We start from the raw sequence: 18779 nt of genomic DNA, 5'->3' as shown, positions 1-18779 counted from the left end.
AGTAATTTTATTAAAAAAAAAAAAATGCAGTTAATGCCTTAATAGGCTCTTTCAACTTTTTAGAAATTCAGAGGAGGGATTATAGTCAACTGCGACAAATTTATATCAAAACAGACATCAAATTGAATGAAATAAGTGCTGCAGGATGAAATCCAGCATATAACAATCAAAACACTGTTACACATGATACAGAGCAAGGGTGTCTCAATATGGCGAGGAGAAGGAGGACTGTATGGTTGAAGATAGTGTTGGTAGATGTAATGGATTGCAGTAATCTGACAGCAGACATGTTTTTTTTTTTGTGGGATTACAGGTCGAGATCTAGCCAGCACCACTTTGCCAGGCTACCCTCCTCACGTCCCTCCTACTGGACAGGGCAGCTACTCCACCCCCTCGCTCACTGGCATGGTACCAGGTGAGTACACACACACACACACACACACACACACACGCACACACACACGAACGGACACTAATCTCATTTTCACTCCATTTTAAACAAGGGTTTTGCCTTATATAAGTTATTATTCAACTATTTTATTTAGTATTGAGCAACTTCCTGTCAACAAAAAAAAAAAAAATTCAGTGTGAACAAGCAGCCATCACGCCAGCAGATCTGAAAATGTACTTGCATATCTGCATTGAGTTATGTTCCAAAAGGGTGTGGGGTGTGTGTGTGTGGTGTGTGTGTGTGTGTGTGGGTGTGTGTGTCTTCGGGGGTGTACTTAGCTTTGCCACTTCCTCTTTCTTGTCTGTCTACACACTATGGCTGACAGTGCTCCCAGGGGGTAGCGTGTGTGTGTGCGTGTGCGCGTGTGTGTGTTTTGTGTGCATATACTATGTCTATGTTTGTGCATCTCTCTGTGTGTCATTAGAAACCAGCCACAGTAGCACAGCTGTCCCTCTCAACATTAGTAATTTGTTTTTATGAGAATCACCAGTGACCACGACTAATTCATTATTCCCTTCCACTCCGCCTTCGACGACGCTTTTTGTGTTTCAATCCTGGACCACTATTCTTGCGCGCTCTCCCTCTCTCTGTTGCTCCGTCTCAGACTTGCGGCGGTGGCCGTGGGTCAGCGTGAAAGAATGCGCAGAGGGGATAAAGCCGAAAAAAAAAACAAAAAAAACAAGTGTCTGTGAAACAAAGTCAAATAAACAATATTGTTTTACAAGTTGTTGTCTCTGTGTATTCCAATCATTCAGTCTGTGACACACACTCTCTCAGCGGGCTTGTAGGAATAGCACATCTAAAGATGGGTAACCCCGTCGCCCTGTCCCCCTGTGCTCGCCCCTGTCCTCAGGTTTGACAGCATATTTGTGTTTTGGCTGGTGTGTGTTGGCATGCGGTTGTTGGTGAGTTTGTGTGTGTGTGTTGTGTGGTTTGTTATTGACAGTGCGTGTGCGACCTTGACACTGAGCTTCACAAGGGAGACCCCTGAGCCTTCCTTCCCCTCTCTCCCCCCTCCGCCCCGCGCCTCCTAAACAACCTGACACATTGCCGTCACCGCGGTGATGACAAGGGAGAGGATGTTCGCACCCGGGGATGCCACGGAGACCACATCCCGACCCCACCTGACAGACCGAGCTAAACATACACACATATAGACACACACACACACACTTCCACAGAGGAAACTTGGTACATAAAAAAACGCGAACGGCGCCGTAGACTCAGTCAATTCAGTGAAATCCATGAGCCGACTGCAGCGAGCGGGGAAGAAGATAATCTACAAACTTTGCTCCTCCGGCTTCTCTGTGTTTTATCTCGGCACTTCTCAGGCAAATATCCTCCTTTTTGTTCACTCTGTCTAATATCATACCTTCATTAAGCAAGCAACTCTCTTCTGCTGTTCCCTTCTCCCTCTCTGTCTCTCTGTCTTTCTCTCTGCAGCAGGGGGGCTGACACTCAGAGGGGGTGTAGGAGAGCAGTGAGGCAGAACCGACAGAACGAGGAGGAGAGAGGAGGAACGGGTGGGAGGAGAGGAGGGGGGGGGGGGCATGAGGGAGGGGGCATCAGGGTCTGTGACTGTCAGCTATGGGAGAGGGATCCCCTGGGAGGAGTGAAGGTTCAGGAGAAAAGAAAGAAAGAGCAAAAGAGTGAAAAAAGAGAGCGAGCCGGCGGAGAGACGAGGGAGAAAGAGGGGAAGAAACGGAGGAGAATGTTGTTTTGATGTGAAGGGTGACAGGAGGGCTGTAGTCAGGCGGGCCAGAGGACGAGAGAGAAAAATAAAGAGAAAGGGGTGAGGGGAAGACAAGAGGAAGAGTAGACCCCAGACAGTAAGTAGTAAATGAGGGAGAAAAGCTAAGCTATCATCCACTGTAGGACCGCTGCAGTCTCTCTCCAGTTCAGTCACTATCAACCAGTCTGTAAACCGCTGGGTGGGAAACAAGCGGCTTTAAGCTGCACTGAAATGCCTTGCAATATGGTTCCGTCACTATTTAGCAATCTTAGTCTTCGTCCATTTCTATATCTGTATGTCTCCTCCTCCTCAGAAGGTTGAGACTGCAGGTGAAACACAAAAAGCTGGAAACCTTTATCCCAAAAACGATAGAACCTAACACGAGTCTTTGCAGGTTTCATTCTCATATATGTCTAAACATGTTGGCTTTTGCCTGCTCTGTGTTCTCTTTCAGGGGGAGATTTCTCCGGAAGTCCGTATTCCCATCCGCAGTATTCCACATACAATGAGTCGTGGAGATTTCCGAACCCCAGCCTATTAGGTCGGTATATCCCATATCGCTGTAGCCAGTTCCGCTTACCAGGACCGGATCAATAATTGTATCAGTGAATTTCATTTCATTCTACCTCACATCCCACTGCCGGCTTCTAATACTGTCTTGTATCTTTCATGCTCCGCTGTTCACTTTTTCCATTACATTACATTTCATTCCGTATTGTACTATGGACTGCAGTGCATCATAGACATACTAATGGTTCTAGAGAGGGTTTTTTTCTTTTCTTTTTTTTTCTTTTTGAGGACTGGCAATTTGGAGTGTGAATGAATTTGGGAAAAAAAGGGAGGACAGGGTGAGGAAGAGACAGATTAGCAGACACTGCTTTGTGATTTGTAGGATGTTGCCGTGCAGCTGTTTTGGAGAAAGTAGGCACTTGTTTCAGGGTTCATGCAATTATTTACAACAATTAGACAATTAAAAACAAAGGATTTCACTGTGCAAAGTCATTCACACTGCTTAGCAGGACTGACTCACTTTATCCAGAGTGTAATTTGTGTAAGGTGTATGCGTGCACGTGTGTGTGTTTCACTCTCAATGTGTGAAACACAGCAGCTCTGTTTTACTTGGATTTTAAAATAATGGTTTGTCAAACCATAAAACTCTTAAATGGAGATTTTTTTTGCCAAACTGTCACCATCACTTTTAATGGAGAAATTGAACAATAGCAAAACTGTATTATTTACTACTGATGATTTTCTTTTAGAGGGATGCTGTGAAAATATACAAGATACCCAACTTAACAATATACAGAGAATTTGCTGTACCATGGCATTTAGAGGCTCTCTATTCAATTTTCCTGCAAGAAAGAAAATTATTTTTTTCATACTTTAAGCTTTAAGAAGAAAAATCAACACTGAATGATGAACAGTGGGAATGAAAGGAGAGTGTTGTGGGCTCAAGTTTAAAGCTGATATAGTCAGTGTGACGGTGTTAAAGGAGAATAGATGAGAAGGATCAGACTGTGATGACCCCCATCCTTACCTCTCCTCTTCCCTCCCGTCCCCCCAGTGTTTCAGCAGGATTATGGGTCTCTCCTGGGGACGGAAATCGGCTGCTCCTCCAGTCTCTTCACCAGCCAGGCAGGACAGATGCAAGGTAGGTGGAGAGAGATCCAGACAGAGAAAACAGGCAAATCTATGAAGGGTCAGCTGTGAGCACACAGGCAGGTGGCATGGCGGTGGAAGACCGTGAGGACGTATAATATTATAATGGATCAGTGGACACATATTATGAGGACAAAATGCACATCCAGACACCGAAAGGCTTGGATTGATGGAAGAGGCTGTTATTTAGCGGAGAGGTGAGGACAGGTGAGGAGGGGGGGGGGAGCTGAAAGATAAGAAAGAAAAGAGAGTCGTTTCAAAAAAAGAGGCAAAGGGGGGCAGAAAAGTCGTCTGAAATCTTGAGTGAGACTAAATAGTTTGTCAGCTCGGCTTAATGCCTCACTTCCCCAAAGAGGCTCCTGAGATTACCTGGACTGTGGACAGACATAACCTGTCAACCCGCAGCTCAGCTGATTGATGGAAGTGACAGAGACAGGTGTGTACCTGTGAGTGTGTGTGCGTGAAGGTGAATGTTTCTGCGTGTGTTGAAGTGTGTGTGAGTGTGGGTTTCGGTGTGGCTTTGGGGTTACAGTATTGAATTGACCTCTTCCCCGGGGAGAGAATAGACTCAAGGGATCAGTAGTAGTAGAGCTGTACTCAGTGTGTCAGCTTAGACTGTCACTTAGATTCTGTGTGCGCGCGTGTGTGTGTGTGCGTGTGTGTGAAAGACTGAAAGACTGAGGACGATAACGCCGAAAGAATCAAAGAAGTAGACCCAGTTAATTTTATTGGTGGTACATGAAAGGGAGAATATTTTTTCTGTCATTAGCTTCATCATCTCGTGTCATCTCATCCCGGCCTTTCACCACTCACATTCAAAGTTAAAAATAATCTTAACCAGAAAATTGAAGCCGCTCATTCCACATTTACACTGTATTTAAATAATCCCACGCTGTCACAAGAGAATTCAGATTTATTACAACCGAAGTCGTGTTTTTTGTCATTTTACCATCATCTCTATTTGTAATAAAAAAAAATTACTTTCACCAAGGTAATTGCTCAGATATGTGAATGCGATGACATTGTGACAGAAGTTCATGAGAGAAGAAACGAGCAAAAGACAGCGACGCGAGTTTCAACCAAATCCCCAGTCCATGCAGCCACACCGCGCTCAGGTTTTAACGCTCTGCACGTCGAATGTTTTCTCTCTCAGGCTTTTGTATGTTGGTGAGAGCGGTTCTTTCAGCTGTTTCATTCACTTTGGCAAATCAGAGATCAAGAGGGGGATCAGTGGCCTTTGTTAGAGGCAATCTGGGCTCTCAAAGGAAAAATCAACCTTGGGAACCACAGACTGAGTAAAATGGATGAAAACAGGAAAACATGTCAAGGTTCATTTCCTCTATTTTGTTTTCAGAGTTTCATTCTATATTTTTTAAATCATCTTGTGAAGTATTGAATATTTCACCTGAATTTGCCTTCCAAAATTTCTTGACATTTAATACAGTTTAAGAGATTTTACTGGAGTATTCTACAGCCTCATTTCACTCACCCTCAGACACTTCAAATGCACGATCATGTTTGCATTAACTGGATTCATTCATCACTTAGCAAATTAGTTTTTTACTCTTTTTGCACTTTTTTTTTTTTTTTGAAAAGGTAATATTTGTGAGTTTTCTGAAAAGCCTGCTTGTGTTTCGCCCTCAGGATCACCGTACTACTACAGTGCGACGTCGCGGGGGGCGGGCCCTGCTGCCACCGCCACGGCCTCCGCCTACGACCGCCACTGACCCCCCACACAGGGAGGGGAGGAGGGTGAGGAGCTGGACACGAGGGAGGGGGGTGGATAGCACCAGCACCACTCGGCGCCAACTTGCCTAGTTGGACAACATGGAGGGGATTATCAAAAATATCTGATGTCAGTGATTCATTACTGTGAGGATATGGGATTCTTTTTTTTTTTTCTTTCAAACAAGGCTTCATTTATGATTTTTGAAAACTCCAATAATTCATTAAGATGCTGAATCCCTTTTTTCCTTACAGTGAGTCATCTTATTAATGAAGGAGTGTGTTTTTGAACCTCTGAACCCAACTCTGTTTTAGGATAACTTTTAGGATGACATGAGAAAAATCACTAAACCAAACAGTATTTTTTATGACCGAACATTTATCAATCAATTTTCTACGACTTACTACAGTGGAATCAAGACAATCTGTCCGTCATAATACTGAATGACCAAAATCACTCCTCAGTGTAGTTAGTTTCTTTGCAGTTGGTCCAATGGCACCCTTCATTTGAGATGGCATTGGGGGAAAAATGGGATTTCATAACTTTAATAAAGGCATTCTGGTTACAAATGTTTGCAATTCCGCACTCCGAATGCGAGTATTGAAACGGTCAAACTTTTTAATTTATGCGAAGCACAAATAGTCACAAAATGATCTTGTTCCAAGCCAATTCAGCTTAGATTCACACAGAAGTAGAAAGCATGGGCTGGTATAGGGTAACCTAGAGGTGAAAAACTCATACCAATTCACAAAGGACTGGGAACAGATGAACACAAACTTTTTTTTTTTTTTAAATATAACCTGCACCCCTGAGCTCATTCAGATATGTGCTGCTACATTTTAAAACATGCCACTAATGTAGCTGTGAGATCTGACAAGTCAACATGCTGCCGTTTGCAGATTGAGTTTGTGCTGCTGATTTCACTTTTAGTTCAGTGAATTTCAAATTACAGGATCAGCCCTTCTCTTGGGGGTCAGTAAAGAGCTCCTGGGGTTCGAGGTGTAGGAAGGTGGGACCAGAGGCAGAGCGTGGCTCTCAGTACGGAGGGGGCGGAGCATTCTCTACAGGCCCTTATGACAGTAATTTTACCATTCAAACAATACCTCATGCTACCATCAAACAGCACACTAATGCTCACTTTTATTGAGCCAAGCAAACCTATATGCCTCAGAAAGCAGAATAAAGTCACAAACCAGTTCACAAACTTGTTCTGAAGAACAAATACACATACGCACGCACACGCACGCACGCACACACACACACAAATGCAGCCTCAGGTGTCAATCTCAGAGCGTCCGCTGTCCATGGTGCTGAAAACTGAGATTAAAAAGTCACGGGCTGAATCTGTACCATCTTTGATACAGCTTAAATATAAAATGAACACAGCTGGTCTAAAATTACACAATCTATTCAGATAGATATAGACACAGCTATCTATATCTTTTGGAGTTCACGTGTATTAGAAAAAAATAGACTCGGAGGTCTCTTGTATTTGAGAGCAACACAAGGCACATTCAAATAGGCAGGTGTTAAAGACCACAGCACTCTGATAAAGATAATATTTTTGAAGGTTTCACTGACTCACCAGTGGCTCCGATGTTAGGTTTTGGGTAGTACCTCTAGCGGCTAGCATAGTGTTTAGCATACTGTTTAATGCTTAATGCCGCACAGCCAATCAGCGCTGGCTTACAGCTCTGATGCATTCATGGACAGTCGTAATGTAAGAATTGGCAAATTGGAGCCCACAATCATATGCCTATACCTTCTCGCACACGCTGCACATTTTATTATAATAATTTATTTCCGATTAAATGTGAACACATCACTTGAAACGGGGCCCTATGACCTTGTGGGCCCTGGGGCGACCGCCCCCTTGGCTCTGCTACAGGGTGGAGGAAAACATTAGGTTGTTCCCTGTAAGAAATTTTCTCTTTAATTTCAAAGCAAAATGATGAAAGTAAATAAAGCGCAAAACTAAATACTCATCACTCTATTGGAATATTTTTAGAGCAGAATTTTCAGTGTAATGGTGACAAATTAAACTTCAATCTGTCTGTGTATCTGTGACTGTACTGCTCAGGAGGGAGGTTTTGCAAACATGTAACTTCAGTGGTCGACGCCACAGTGATTGACCAATCATAAACGCTGTATCCTCACACCTTGGATGTGTCAGCCAGGGTTGGACACTGACCACGGCCTTGAGGTTTGCTTCCTTGTTGTTCACTTTGTTTCTGAGTCTGAAGAAAAAAAAATCACAAACCGAATCTCAAAATATGCTGAGAATTTAAAATCTAAAATCTATAATTCTTACGTGACAGAGAAAAACCTAATAACTGGATGCTTGTAGGATCAGAAGAAATCTTTTCTCCATTTTTTGCAGTACCACAAATGACCACAGGGAAGAATTTCCCATCAAGGCCGAGTGTCGTGTTCAGCTCTCCTGACTCACCCATGGCAGACGTCTCCACGCCGCTGACCAGCGGACAGACAGGCCTTTCAGTAAAGCACAGCTAAACAGATCATCCCTCTGCTGTAACGCAAACATGTTGGCATCAGACCAGAAATCAAAAAACAGCAGGTTGTGTTACTGGACAGGAAGGTGCTATCCTGCCCCCCCAGCCAAGATGTATTCCTGATTAAGAGCTATTTATGATGGAGGGAGACACAGAGTAATATATAAAGAAGCTTTTCTGCGTTGCACTCCATGATGAGAGTGAATGCCTGTAATGATTTATAATAGTGTCACGCTGTTGTGCTAGAATAGTGATGATGATGATGATGATGATGATGATCCTGATGCAGTGAAATATGAACTCTGAAATACTTTCCATATAAGAAGAAGTCTTTGTTTATAAATGTGTTCAGATTGCAATTTTTCTGTTCATAGTTTGTCATGTGGCATCAGCTGACACTGGTGCCACTGAACCAGACGTAATTGTTATTTTTTTTTTGCCTCCTGAATATTCAGAAGAAGAATCTGGAAGCACTGGCACCCTCTCTTCCTCTCTCTCTTTGTCTTGCTCTTTCTATTTCTCTCTTTAAAACTCCCCAAAGATGGGCCCCCCCCTTGTGGATCGGCTGACTAACTACAAAGCACAAAGAGACTCAATCATCACTCAAAGGCGCCATTTTACTTCTTTGACTTCTTTGACTTTTTTTTTTCAAATCGTGAAGTTCTGCTCTTTATTTTTCTGCTCCCCTTTTTAACTGCGTGTCCTTGTGCTGAAATGGTTTCTATAAAAACATTGATTTTTGTGCAAAAATCTATGTGAAAGTTTTTCTTTTGTTGTTTTTTTATTTTTATTTTTATTTTCAATTTTGTGGTCCAACATCAGTTCTGCGCTGTGACAATGCATGACACCAGGGTCGAGGCCTTACCCATCATGTACAGACAGAGTGGGGACAGATCTGCCCTCTCGCACTGATCTCAAATCTTCTACATTGATCTTGCGGGGTAGGGGAGCGACGTCGTCCCGAATCTGTGCGTAGCTTCCTGTTTCAGTTCTGTCCACACGAACCTTGTACAGTAATCAGTGAAAGAAAAGAGAGTCACAATGTCAATAGCAATTTCAATTATTCACATTTTGAATTTAGATTTTAGTGATGACGCTTTCTTTATGCTAAAAAGACTTAAAAGGTGCGTGGTGTTATTTTTAGCCATTGTCTGCGAGTGTTTACATATCTTTGGTTGTATTTGTTTGTTTGGGGTGTGTGTGTGTGTGTGTGTGTGTGTGTGTGTGTGTGTGGCTGACTGTAGCGCTTCATTGCTACTGTGTAGTTTTTACTAGCTAACAGATTGGAGGCACCAAGTCTGCAGTGTGAGACATAAAATATAGCTATATGAACATACTATAACAATGAACATGGAACAAAGCTGTTAGTTTCTTTGTTGTTTCTGGGTTTTTTGAAATAGTACTAGAGTGGATCCTTTTACATTTGTAGACCTTAAAAGTTGTGCATACACAACTCTAAAGAAGACTCTTCTGAAGGCTTGCCTGCTGTGCTGTCAGTGTGCATCGCAGCAGGGGCCTTTCCTTATTTCTGTCTTTTTCTCTTGATCCTTCTGAGGCATTATTGAACCTGAACCACACCAGCTGAAAACAAGGACAGTGCCTTAGTTTATATGTGAGCATCTCCCCCACTGCTGACCACGAGTCTCTAAAACAGGCTTCAGCCTCCGTTTCTGCAGCTCCTTTAACAGAACTCCCGTCACCTGCAGGCAAACACAGGGTAGTAGAATAAAAGAAGCCTTCCGGAAAACAGTAATTTCAATATCCGACGCGAATTTCCCCAATGCATCCACAGTTATATTTCAGCACCGAGTAAAGAAATATGCATCACGATCACAGAATCTCCCACAACAGTCACAGATCTGCTGGAAAAACAGACTGAACATGTGGTTCTAAATTCTATAAGCAATGTGGAAAATATTTGTCAGGCAGCTACAATTAGCCGACCCAGGTAATAATCATTATTGTTACAGATTAAGAAGCACAATTTTATCACTCCAAATCACACTGATTGGACAGAATCAGGTAAACCTCGAATTTCTAAAACGAAAATGCATATATAGTAATGTATACAGTGTATTTGTGTCTGACAGTGTGGGGTGTGTGCAGCCTTCCTCCTGATGTCTGCTGGAATAGCCTGTTTTCCCCATGACCCCAGTCTGCATGAGGCACATATACAATATGAATGGATGAGCATTAAAACAGAAGCAGAGGATTGCAGCTAGTGTCCGACACTATCTTCCACTCCATCATCACTTAAAAAAAGACACCCTGCCATAACATCAGTGCATATTATTAAATTCGTCCCCACAATTAGAGGTGGTCCTGTTTTTACAATGCCCAAATTTGATATTATTATTAATGATTATTAATCCGTTTTTAAAGTATTATCATTATCACCATGAGCTTTATAGTAGTGGCACCACACACACTCACACACCCACACAGTAAACATGACAAAATATTGATTGGAAGTTGTTCTCCTTGAGGAGGTAAATCCAGCCGTGCCTCCTGTGGCCACCAGCGTGAAGCAGCAGCGTCAAGCTCGATGCCCGTTTATCCGGCGTAGCCAAGGATCCGGCGATACGTTAATAGGATTATTTGTTAACTATGCATCTCATAGTGACACAGCTCGCCTTGCCATTGCTGTGACCTGACCGCTTCGCGTCGGAAGAGGGAATGGACTCTCATTGGCCTGCAGCCGTTTGGATTGGCGGCTGTGACATTGACTGCGGGGATGAGGGAGGACTTGTCATTGTGGGTGGTACTGTAGGAAAGCGCGGCGGGCCGAGGCCCCACACACACACACACACACACACACACACAAATGTAAGTAGAGGCACACACTCGCTAACTCCTTTTGTCCTTTGCGAGATGGTGATGGCCCCTCCTCTCGTGCCCCCGTGTTCCCCAGGGGAGGCCAAACCTGCTGTGCCATCAGAAGCTCATCCCGTCTTTCCCCCCCCCCACCACAGCTCTAATCTCATCATATCTCGTGCACTCGTCTTCGCCCGTCTCTCCTCTCTTCGCCTCCTGTAGCACTGCCACACCACCAGGATTAGGAATATTAAAACTATTCTGTTGATTTCAGGCTGGTGACCTTCGTCAAAAAGTCGTCGCCCCCCCCCCCCCAAGACAGCCCCTATTAATCCTTTTTTTCCTCTCCTTTCTTACTTTTCTCTCTGACCATTCAGACGTGATGCTCACGGTCCTGTCAGGAATCCTGCATAGGAATGAAGCAGGGTGTTTTTTTTTTGTTTTTTTTTAACGTGCCAAAGCGAGGTCATTTCAATGGCAGTATTGCCGCCGGTATCTTTATTTGGTCAAGAACGTTCTGTGAGATGGCATCTCGTCTTCAGCTTTCCCCTTCATGCAGCCAACAACAGCGTTTTTAAACACAAAGAAGCACAGACGATTCAGATCAAACAAAGACATTTCATTTCCAGCTCCGGCTACAATTTACTGTCCATGAAAATAAATTGCATCCTGAATTTTGATCCCAGCTCCAAGTCAAACAGAAACCTGAAATAAATGCAAATGAGCATTTTTTTTTTTCCTCTCCTTTATTATGATTTCTCACCAAGTGTGCACTGCCTGACTGTATCTCAATATGAATCCATGAAGATGGCTACTGCCTTCCTAAAACCTGAGGGGAATTCAGCATCACATCTTGACAGCAATTAGTGGCACAATCTGTTTCATGCTTGCTGATATAACTAGGCTCTGGACAGATCTCATACTGAAGTGTTACAATGTTCTTTACATCTTAATATTATTCAACTGTGGAAGAGGAGTAATACACACGACTCAGCCTACAAAAATTGACTGTGCTTTTTAAGCAGACGTTTCAATCAAAAAAAAAAATAAGAGGAAAAAAAAAACGAAAACATACATGATTTTTCACCTTACTGTGGCCTTTCGTGTAACAATCTGGAGTTTTTTTTTTGTGTCCATGGCTTCCTATCTGGGGTGTAAAAGAGGAAATTTATATCTGTGACATTTTGTTAAAAAGAAAAAGACTAAAAAAAACACACAACAATGACAAACAAACACGAGACTGAAAAATAGATTCTGAATGACACATGCAAATAGTGAATTTGGTTTTCATGATTCCGCTTGTTCTCTTCTTCAAAATCAAACCTGATGAAAAGAAAACATATCTGTAACATTCACCAAAGCCTGTGATGCCTGTTTTAAATGATAGATTCTTGTACAAAAAAAAAAAACATATAAAATAGCAGAAAAGACTTACAGATACAAACACAAAATGAAGATAAGAAATGCCTTCAAATATTCTGGAGGGGAGGATTTAAAAAAAAGTAAAAGAAATGCTTCTTTAAGAAAATGTGTATGTTTTTTATTCAATTTTCTAGTAGTTGCAAACAAATCTTGGTGTTTTTTCTCTGTGTGTTGTGTGTTGTCTTAATATTTGAATGTATTTTACTGCAGTGCGAATTTGCCAAAGATATCATATCACTTGATTTTTTTTTTTTCCATTTCTTTTTTGGTTTGTTTTTTGTTGAACCGTGATCAGTTTTGTTCAGAAAACTGGAAATAAATAGTGAACTTGATATTATGTTTATTTTTTTAATATTTCTATCAGTAATATTATTGTTATTTTATTTCCTGGCTTTGAGTTTTCTGTGAAATATTAAATTGCAGTTTGCTTGACGCATCTCTTCATACTCAGTCTGTGTACCTGTCCATCTGTCCACCTGAGTGACTGTTCTTGGTGAATTATTCCATTTATGTACCTGTAATGTGAAACTAAGAAGTAATTATTTGTAAATATTTGCCATAATTTTATTGGTCCTTGAGAATAAAAAAAAAATAATTTTTTGGAAGCAGAGGTTTTGTGTGAATGCTTCGCCACACACACACACACACACACACACACACACACACACACCACACACACACACACCACACATACACACACCCCCCTCCCTCCTCCAATCTGACCGAATGGAGGGTCCCACTGCTGCAGTCTTGGCTCCTGGCCGAATCCTAGCGGAGGCAGAGGTGTGTGTGTGTGTGTGTTTGTGTGTGTGTAGGTAAGGAAAAGCGAGGGGGAGAGAGAGGGGTGATAATAGGACACAAGCCATAACATGGTGACAACACGACACACACATAGAAAACAGCACACACCCAGCTTGAGACACAGGCCAGACTGTCCGCATATTGGGTGCTTGCCCAGGACACCAGAGGGCTAAAGAGCACCTTCTGTGTGTGTGTGTGTGTGTGTGTGTGTGTGTGTGCACTCATTTTGTTTTTTTGCCAATTGAAAGCAACCTCGGATGGAATTTAATGTGTGTGTAAGTCGCTGCATAACTTGGGGTCAGTAATCCCCAGTGTTACAAATATTATGGAAATCCTTCATGCAAATGAAAAGTAAGAAGTTAATTAAAAAAAAGTAACTTTACATTATCTCACTTTTAAAAGTTTATTTTGATTCTCTCGTCTTGGCACACACAGTTAAACTAGTCTGCCTTTATAATGTTGAGATCTCACAGTTATAAGAAAAACAAGTTCAGGTAATAAGTCAGCAAACAGCTGTTTCAAAATCTATCATTTAAAACAGAAAAATATACAGCACAAAGAAATTTGCAAAACTATGTCAGAAAAATAAAGCCAGTGTTCTGGAGGAGTGTGTATTGTGTTGTCGTGCTGTGTGTGTGTCATGTTCATCTGCCAATCAGTCTGTGGACTCGATTAATGCCGCCTGATTTCCTCATTTAACTAGAAGGCTGTTAGAGAATTATGAATCATTAATTGTTTTTGAATGGGATGAATTCTATAATGAAGCTGATCAAGAAATTAGAAAATGAACAGCTTTAAAGTACAAAAACACAGACAGCAGCTGGGATTTAAACATTGGCTGGTGTCAATGCAACATGATTTCATTTTTAAAGTGATTTTTAAGGAAATTGGATGTGAAAAGACTTCAATAGATATATTTCTTTCTCTGCCGTTTTCTTCTTCGTCATCGTCATCTTTGTCCTTCTCTTCTTTTGAATTTAACTCGCAGACAGATGTCTTTCACGTCGCTGTTTGAAGAATCAATGCAAATTTGTGTGAATGCAAGAAATGATGACAACCGATCACATCTTCCATTCAGCAGCGGAAACAGAGCTGCTGCTCCGCAGACAGATCGAAGTCAGTGACGGCTGTGGCGCAGTTGGTCCTGCTGATCGGCTTCCATTTTCAGCATTATGAGTTTGATCAGGCCCTGTGAATTTGTACTTGAGGAGGACATAAAGAACTGTGCATTGCAACTCGATACATGGTCGGCATCACCACTGTGTGAATGGATGAATGTGAACGGCCGTTGAGACAGATGTGATTAATAAATAAAGTGTGAATGTAACAAGATGGGACCTTAGAGGGAAAGTTGACAGTCTCTGTCTGACCTCCAGAGAACTGCTGTGTGGCTACAGGGGGAAAAATGCGTCACAAACTCCTGTGATAAACATGTTGCTCTAACCAGTAATGTCTCAGATCCTCAGGTGACAACCTGCGTTATACGGAGCGCCTCAGAGATCGCCATTTTCTAACTGCTCTTGGGCTCCCTGACGGTAACCGTTGTATTACTCCACATGCATATTTGTGTTTCCTCACACCGTTATTTCTATTTGGAATATTCAGTAGGCCGGTCTATCAACCTGCGTTCTCTACAGATATTTTGATGGGTATTACTCAGACAGCTGGAACACTGTGACAGTTCATCGATATGCTTTAGTGATCGTACCTTAGCTGCTGTTTTTACTCAGCCTTTTAAAATTTGCAGAGCATGCTTTGTTATGCCAAAGGAACAGAGCTAAAAGGATCTGAAGCCACTGAGATTGGTACAGATGACTCTTCAAGAGTTTTGATTGCATATATAACCCTTGAATCTGGTCAGTGAAAAAGGCATCGTAAGCTCGGCCCCATTCTCCTAAAGGTCCAATATCATGTGGTAAATGTTACACCTAGAATACTATACCATTTTACAGATCAGCATTTCTGCGTGGTTTGGAGAGACTGCAATATTTCTCTGCAGCAGATCAGTGGCGTTTAAGATAAAAATAAATGGAATAAGCTTAAGAAGTAAAATGCATTATTTAGATGTGAATATACGTAATATATTTGAGACCGATAGCCGAGTATTGGACACGCTTTGCTTCGAAATATCAGCCCGTGTCAACGTCCTGCAACATGTTTAGAGCAACAGTGGTAAATGCAGAGCTGATGTCAAATCAGCGTCAGCCTGCAGCACACAAGTTTGACAGAGCTTAGTTAGTTAGAAAGAGACGCGACAACCACTGCCCTCTTTACTCTCCTCTCATTACTTCAGATTACATAACACGACTAACTGCTGACATGTTTTAGCTCTCCTCCTGCTCCTCTCCTCTTTCCTCCTCCTTCGGCTTCCTATACAACAGCGGAAGACAGACAACAGTGGTACTTATGGAGGCCAAGAAGTCATGCAAATTAACGTCAGTCAGCATTGCTACATTTTGGCCCTCTGGAGCCCCTGTAGAGAGGAGGTGTGGGGCCAACTGAGTATAATTGGGCCTCAGATGATTAGTGAAGAGGGGCTTATGGAGGAGGGGGAGGAGGAGAGATGCTGAAGAGGTATTAGGAGTGAGATTCAGAGAAGGCTGAATCTGACAAAAATATACAGAGGAAAGGGATGGAGCAGAGGGCAAGCTATGCATGTGCTGCATATTCATGACTTCTGCCGTGTTTGTATCTGCATCTCGGAGCCGTTTCCACTCGTTTTCTGTTCTCATCTGTTCATCTTCAAATGCGTCAGACCGAGGTTCAAATGTTATGTTTCTACAAGGGAGGAGAAAATATTACTGAAGATGTGCGAACATGACACATTACCATGTTTAATTAATTTATTTTAAGGAGTATTATTTATTTTCTATTTTAAAGGTGTAATACAACATTTTGATTTCCGGGTGGATCACCTAAATAATTGGTGGTTCTGTTTGTCAATCATTCTGACGAGCTGCTTTCGTAGGGCGGTTCTCCGTGCTTGCGCCCAATCAGCTTCTCCCTTTTGCGCATTCAGAGTGTTTATGTAGCTGGTGAGCTTCTGAGCTCGTACTTACCGATGGCGAGTCTGACATAATGAAACTGTAGCTTTTTCGGAAAAAAAAGCTTTATTTATGAGCGAGGCGGATCGCAGAAACTGTACAGAGCCGTGCACGCCGGAGAAGAGGAGATCGCGCTCGTACACTTCCGCGTTTTCTGGGAGAAGCAGGAGAGCTGGGCGGATGGTCTGGCGCATGCGCGTTGTTCAAAAAGTGAGTAACAGACGTGGGGCTTCGTCTTTTCGAGAAAATGTTGTATTCCACCTTTAATAGAACTGGCTTTGCTATTTCTCACAATAATGTTGGAATCTTTTCATCATCAGAAAAAAGGTAACAAAGCTACATTGTTGCAATTTTGGTTAAGGTTTCACAAAAAAGCCAGTAAATCCTACAAATTCATCAACCAATCAGTCTCCCATGATGCTTCCTCCAATTCAGAGTCCTGCAGGGGAAGAGCTGACCCAGATTGGCCCGTCACAGGACAAACCCAAACCCACACATAGAGGAGAACTCAGACGAACATCACTGCCAGAGGCGGAGTGTGGGTCTCAGCACAGAGGGGGCGGAGCATTCTCGACGGGTCCTTATGATAGTAACTGTAGTGGCGACACCAAGCCAACCTTGTCGCCCTGAGAGGAAAGTTGAGGGTTCAGTTTGTCCGACGTGCTGCCGCGTCTTCCAAAGAGCACACAACGACGTGAATGCGGTTCAAACCGTTTAATTAACATCCGCTTGCATACACTGTCGGCTGCACCTCCAGTGACCTCTTTGCATGAACGAAAATGGGCAAAACCACGGCATACGGTCAACAAAAATTATGGCAACCCCGCTCTCCTCTCTCCACCTGCACGCAAGTAAACACACCTTTTTACTACCTGACAGTCATCGCCGATCACCGCATGCGTCACGTGACCAAGCACCCATGCATCACATAGAAACCTTAAACACCCAGTGACACATACACACCCTATATTATGGCTCCTACAGTAATTTTACCACTCAAACAATGCCTCATCCTACCATCAAACAACACACTAATGCTCACTTTTATTGAGCCAAGCAAACCTATATGCCTCAGAAAGCAGAATAAAGTCACAAACCAGTTCACAAACTTGTTCTGAAGAACAAATACACGTACGCACACACACACACACACACACACACACACACACACACACACACACACACACACACACACACACACACACACACACACACACACACACACACACATAAACACACACACACACAAATGCAGCCTGACAGGTTTCAATCTCAGAGCGTCCGCTGTCCATGGTACTGAAAACTGAGATAAAAAATCACGGGCTACATCTGTATCACCTTTGATACAGCTTAAATATAAAATGAACACAGCTGGTCAAAAATGACACAATCTATTCAGATAGATATAGACACAGCTATCTATATCTTTTGGAATTCACGCATATTAGAAAAAAATAGACTCGGCGGTCTCTTGTAATTGAAAGCAACACAAGGCACATTCAAATATCCAGGTGTTTAAGACCACAGCATTCTGATAAAGATAATATTTGTGAAGCTTTCACTGACTCGCCAGTTTCTCCGATGTTAGGTCTTCGGTAGTGCCGCTAGCGGCTAGCATAGTGTTTAGCATACCGTTTAACTTTCCTCCAAAGAGTTCAGATCAAGTGCAAAGAAAAAAACTCGTTAATACCACACAGCCAATCAGCGCTGACTTACAGCTCTGATGCATTCATGGGCAGTCGTAATGTAAGAATTGGCAAATTGGAGCCCACACTCATATGCGTATACCTTCTCTTACACACTGCACATTTTACTATAATAATTTATTTCCGAGTAAATGTGAACACATCACATGAAACGGGGCCCTATGACCATGTGGGCCCTGGGGCGACCGCCCCCTTGCCCCACTCTGGCTCTGCTACAGATCACCATAACTGAAATATTCTCACTGTGAGGTCAAAGGGCCAAAGGGCACGAGGCTGCTCCTCATGCGGACGTCACAGCAGATAATCCGCCAAAAGATTTATGTTAAATAGCCTATAGTGCGACTTTAGCAGGTGGAGATTATGGCCTTGCCCAAGGAACCACAGTGGTGACCTGTTGGCATCAGAGTCTGTCAACAAGCTTGTATTCCCTCACCTCCAGGCCATAATTACCCTCTGTCCAAACACATCTAAGCAGAAATGTGTCAAAAACAAACACGACCTTTGACCTCATAATAACAATATTTCACTTCATTTCATATCCACAAAAAGCAGTTGAAAAGGGTTTGAAAAGTGAAAGTATGCAATAGATGGGATGAGAATTCTTCAACCAAGCCCTACATCAGGGAATCTCAAACTTTTTCCACAATGTTCTATTCGAGGAATGGTGAATCCAAATTATGATCAACTGATAAAAAAAAAATGCAAGGAACCCTCTCAGCTGTTTCTGAACTCTGCTGACTGAGTCATGTTAGGCAAGTACTCCATCAACAGTTTAAACAAAACACAACATAAATCCATCATCCATGGGTTGAATAAATGAAATAAATAAATGGGTGATGGTAGGCTACACCACAGGCAACGCTCAAGTCTTTCACAGAGCAAACGCAGAGAAACAGACAGTCACACACTCA

The 18779-nt window shown here is 42.6% G+C and overlaps 1 protein-coding gene across 4 annotated transcripts in view; it reads left to right on the top strand.

Moving 5' to 3' along the window:
- Positions 1-8623, top strand: part of LOC115390746 (paired box protein Pax-5-like) — a 52707-nt gene extending 44084 nt beyond the window's left edge. For all 4 annotated transcript variants that reach the window (XM_030094743.1, XM_030094741.1, XM_030094742.1 and 1 more), the window contains exons 8-12: positions 314-415; positions 2638-2724; positions 3748-3834; positions 5487-5594; positions 7949-8623. In XM_030094743.1, the coding sequence (XP_029950603.1) occupies positions 314-415; positions 2638-2724; positions 3748-3834; positions 5487-5569 (359 nt within the window). In that variant the 3' untranslated portion in view covers positions 5570-5594; positions 7949-8623. The remainder of the gene's footprint in view (positions 1-313; positions 416-2637; positions 2725-3747; positions 3835-5486; positions 5595-7948) is intronic.
- The last annotated feature ends 10156 nt before the right edge of the window (positions 8624-18779 follow it).

Source organism: Salarias fasciatus, chromosome 6, assembly GCF_902148845.1.
Source record: "Salarias fasciatus chromosome 6, fSalaFa1.1, whole genome shotgun sequence".
Classification (NCBI taxonomy): Eukaryota; Metazoa; Chordata; class Actinopteri; order Blenniiformes; family Blenniidae; genus Salarias; species Salarias fasciatus.
Note: the sequence above shows the minus strand (reverse complement) of the source record. Positions and strands in the feature narration are given on the sequence as shown.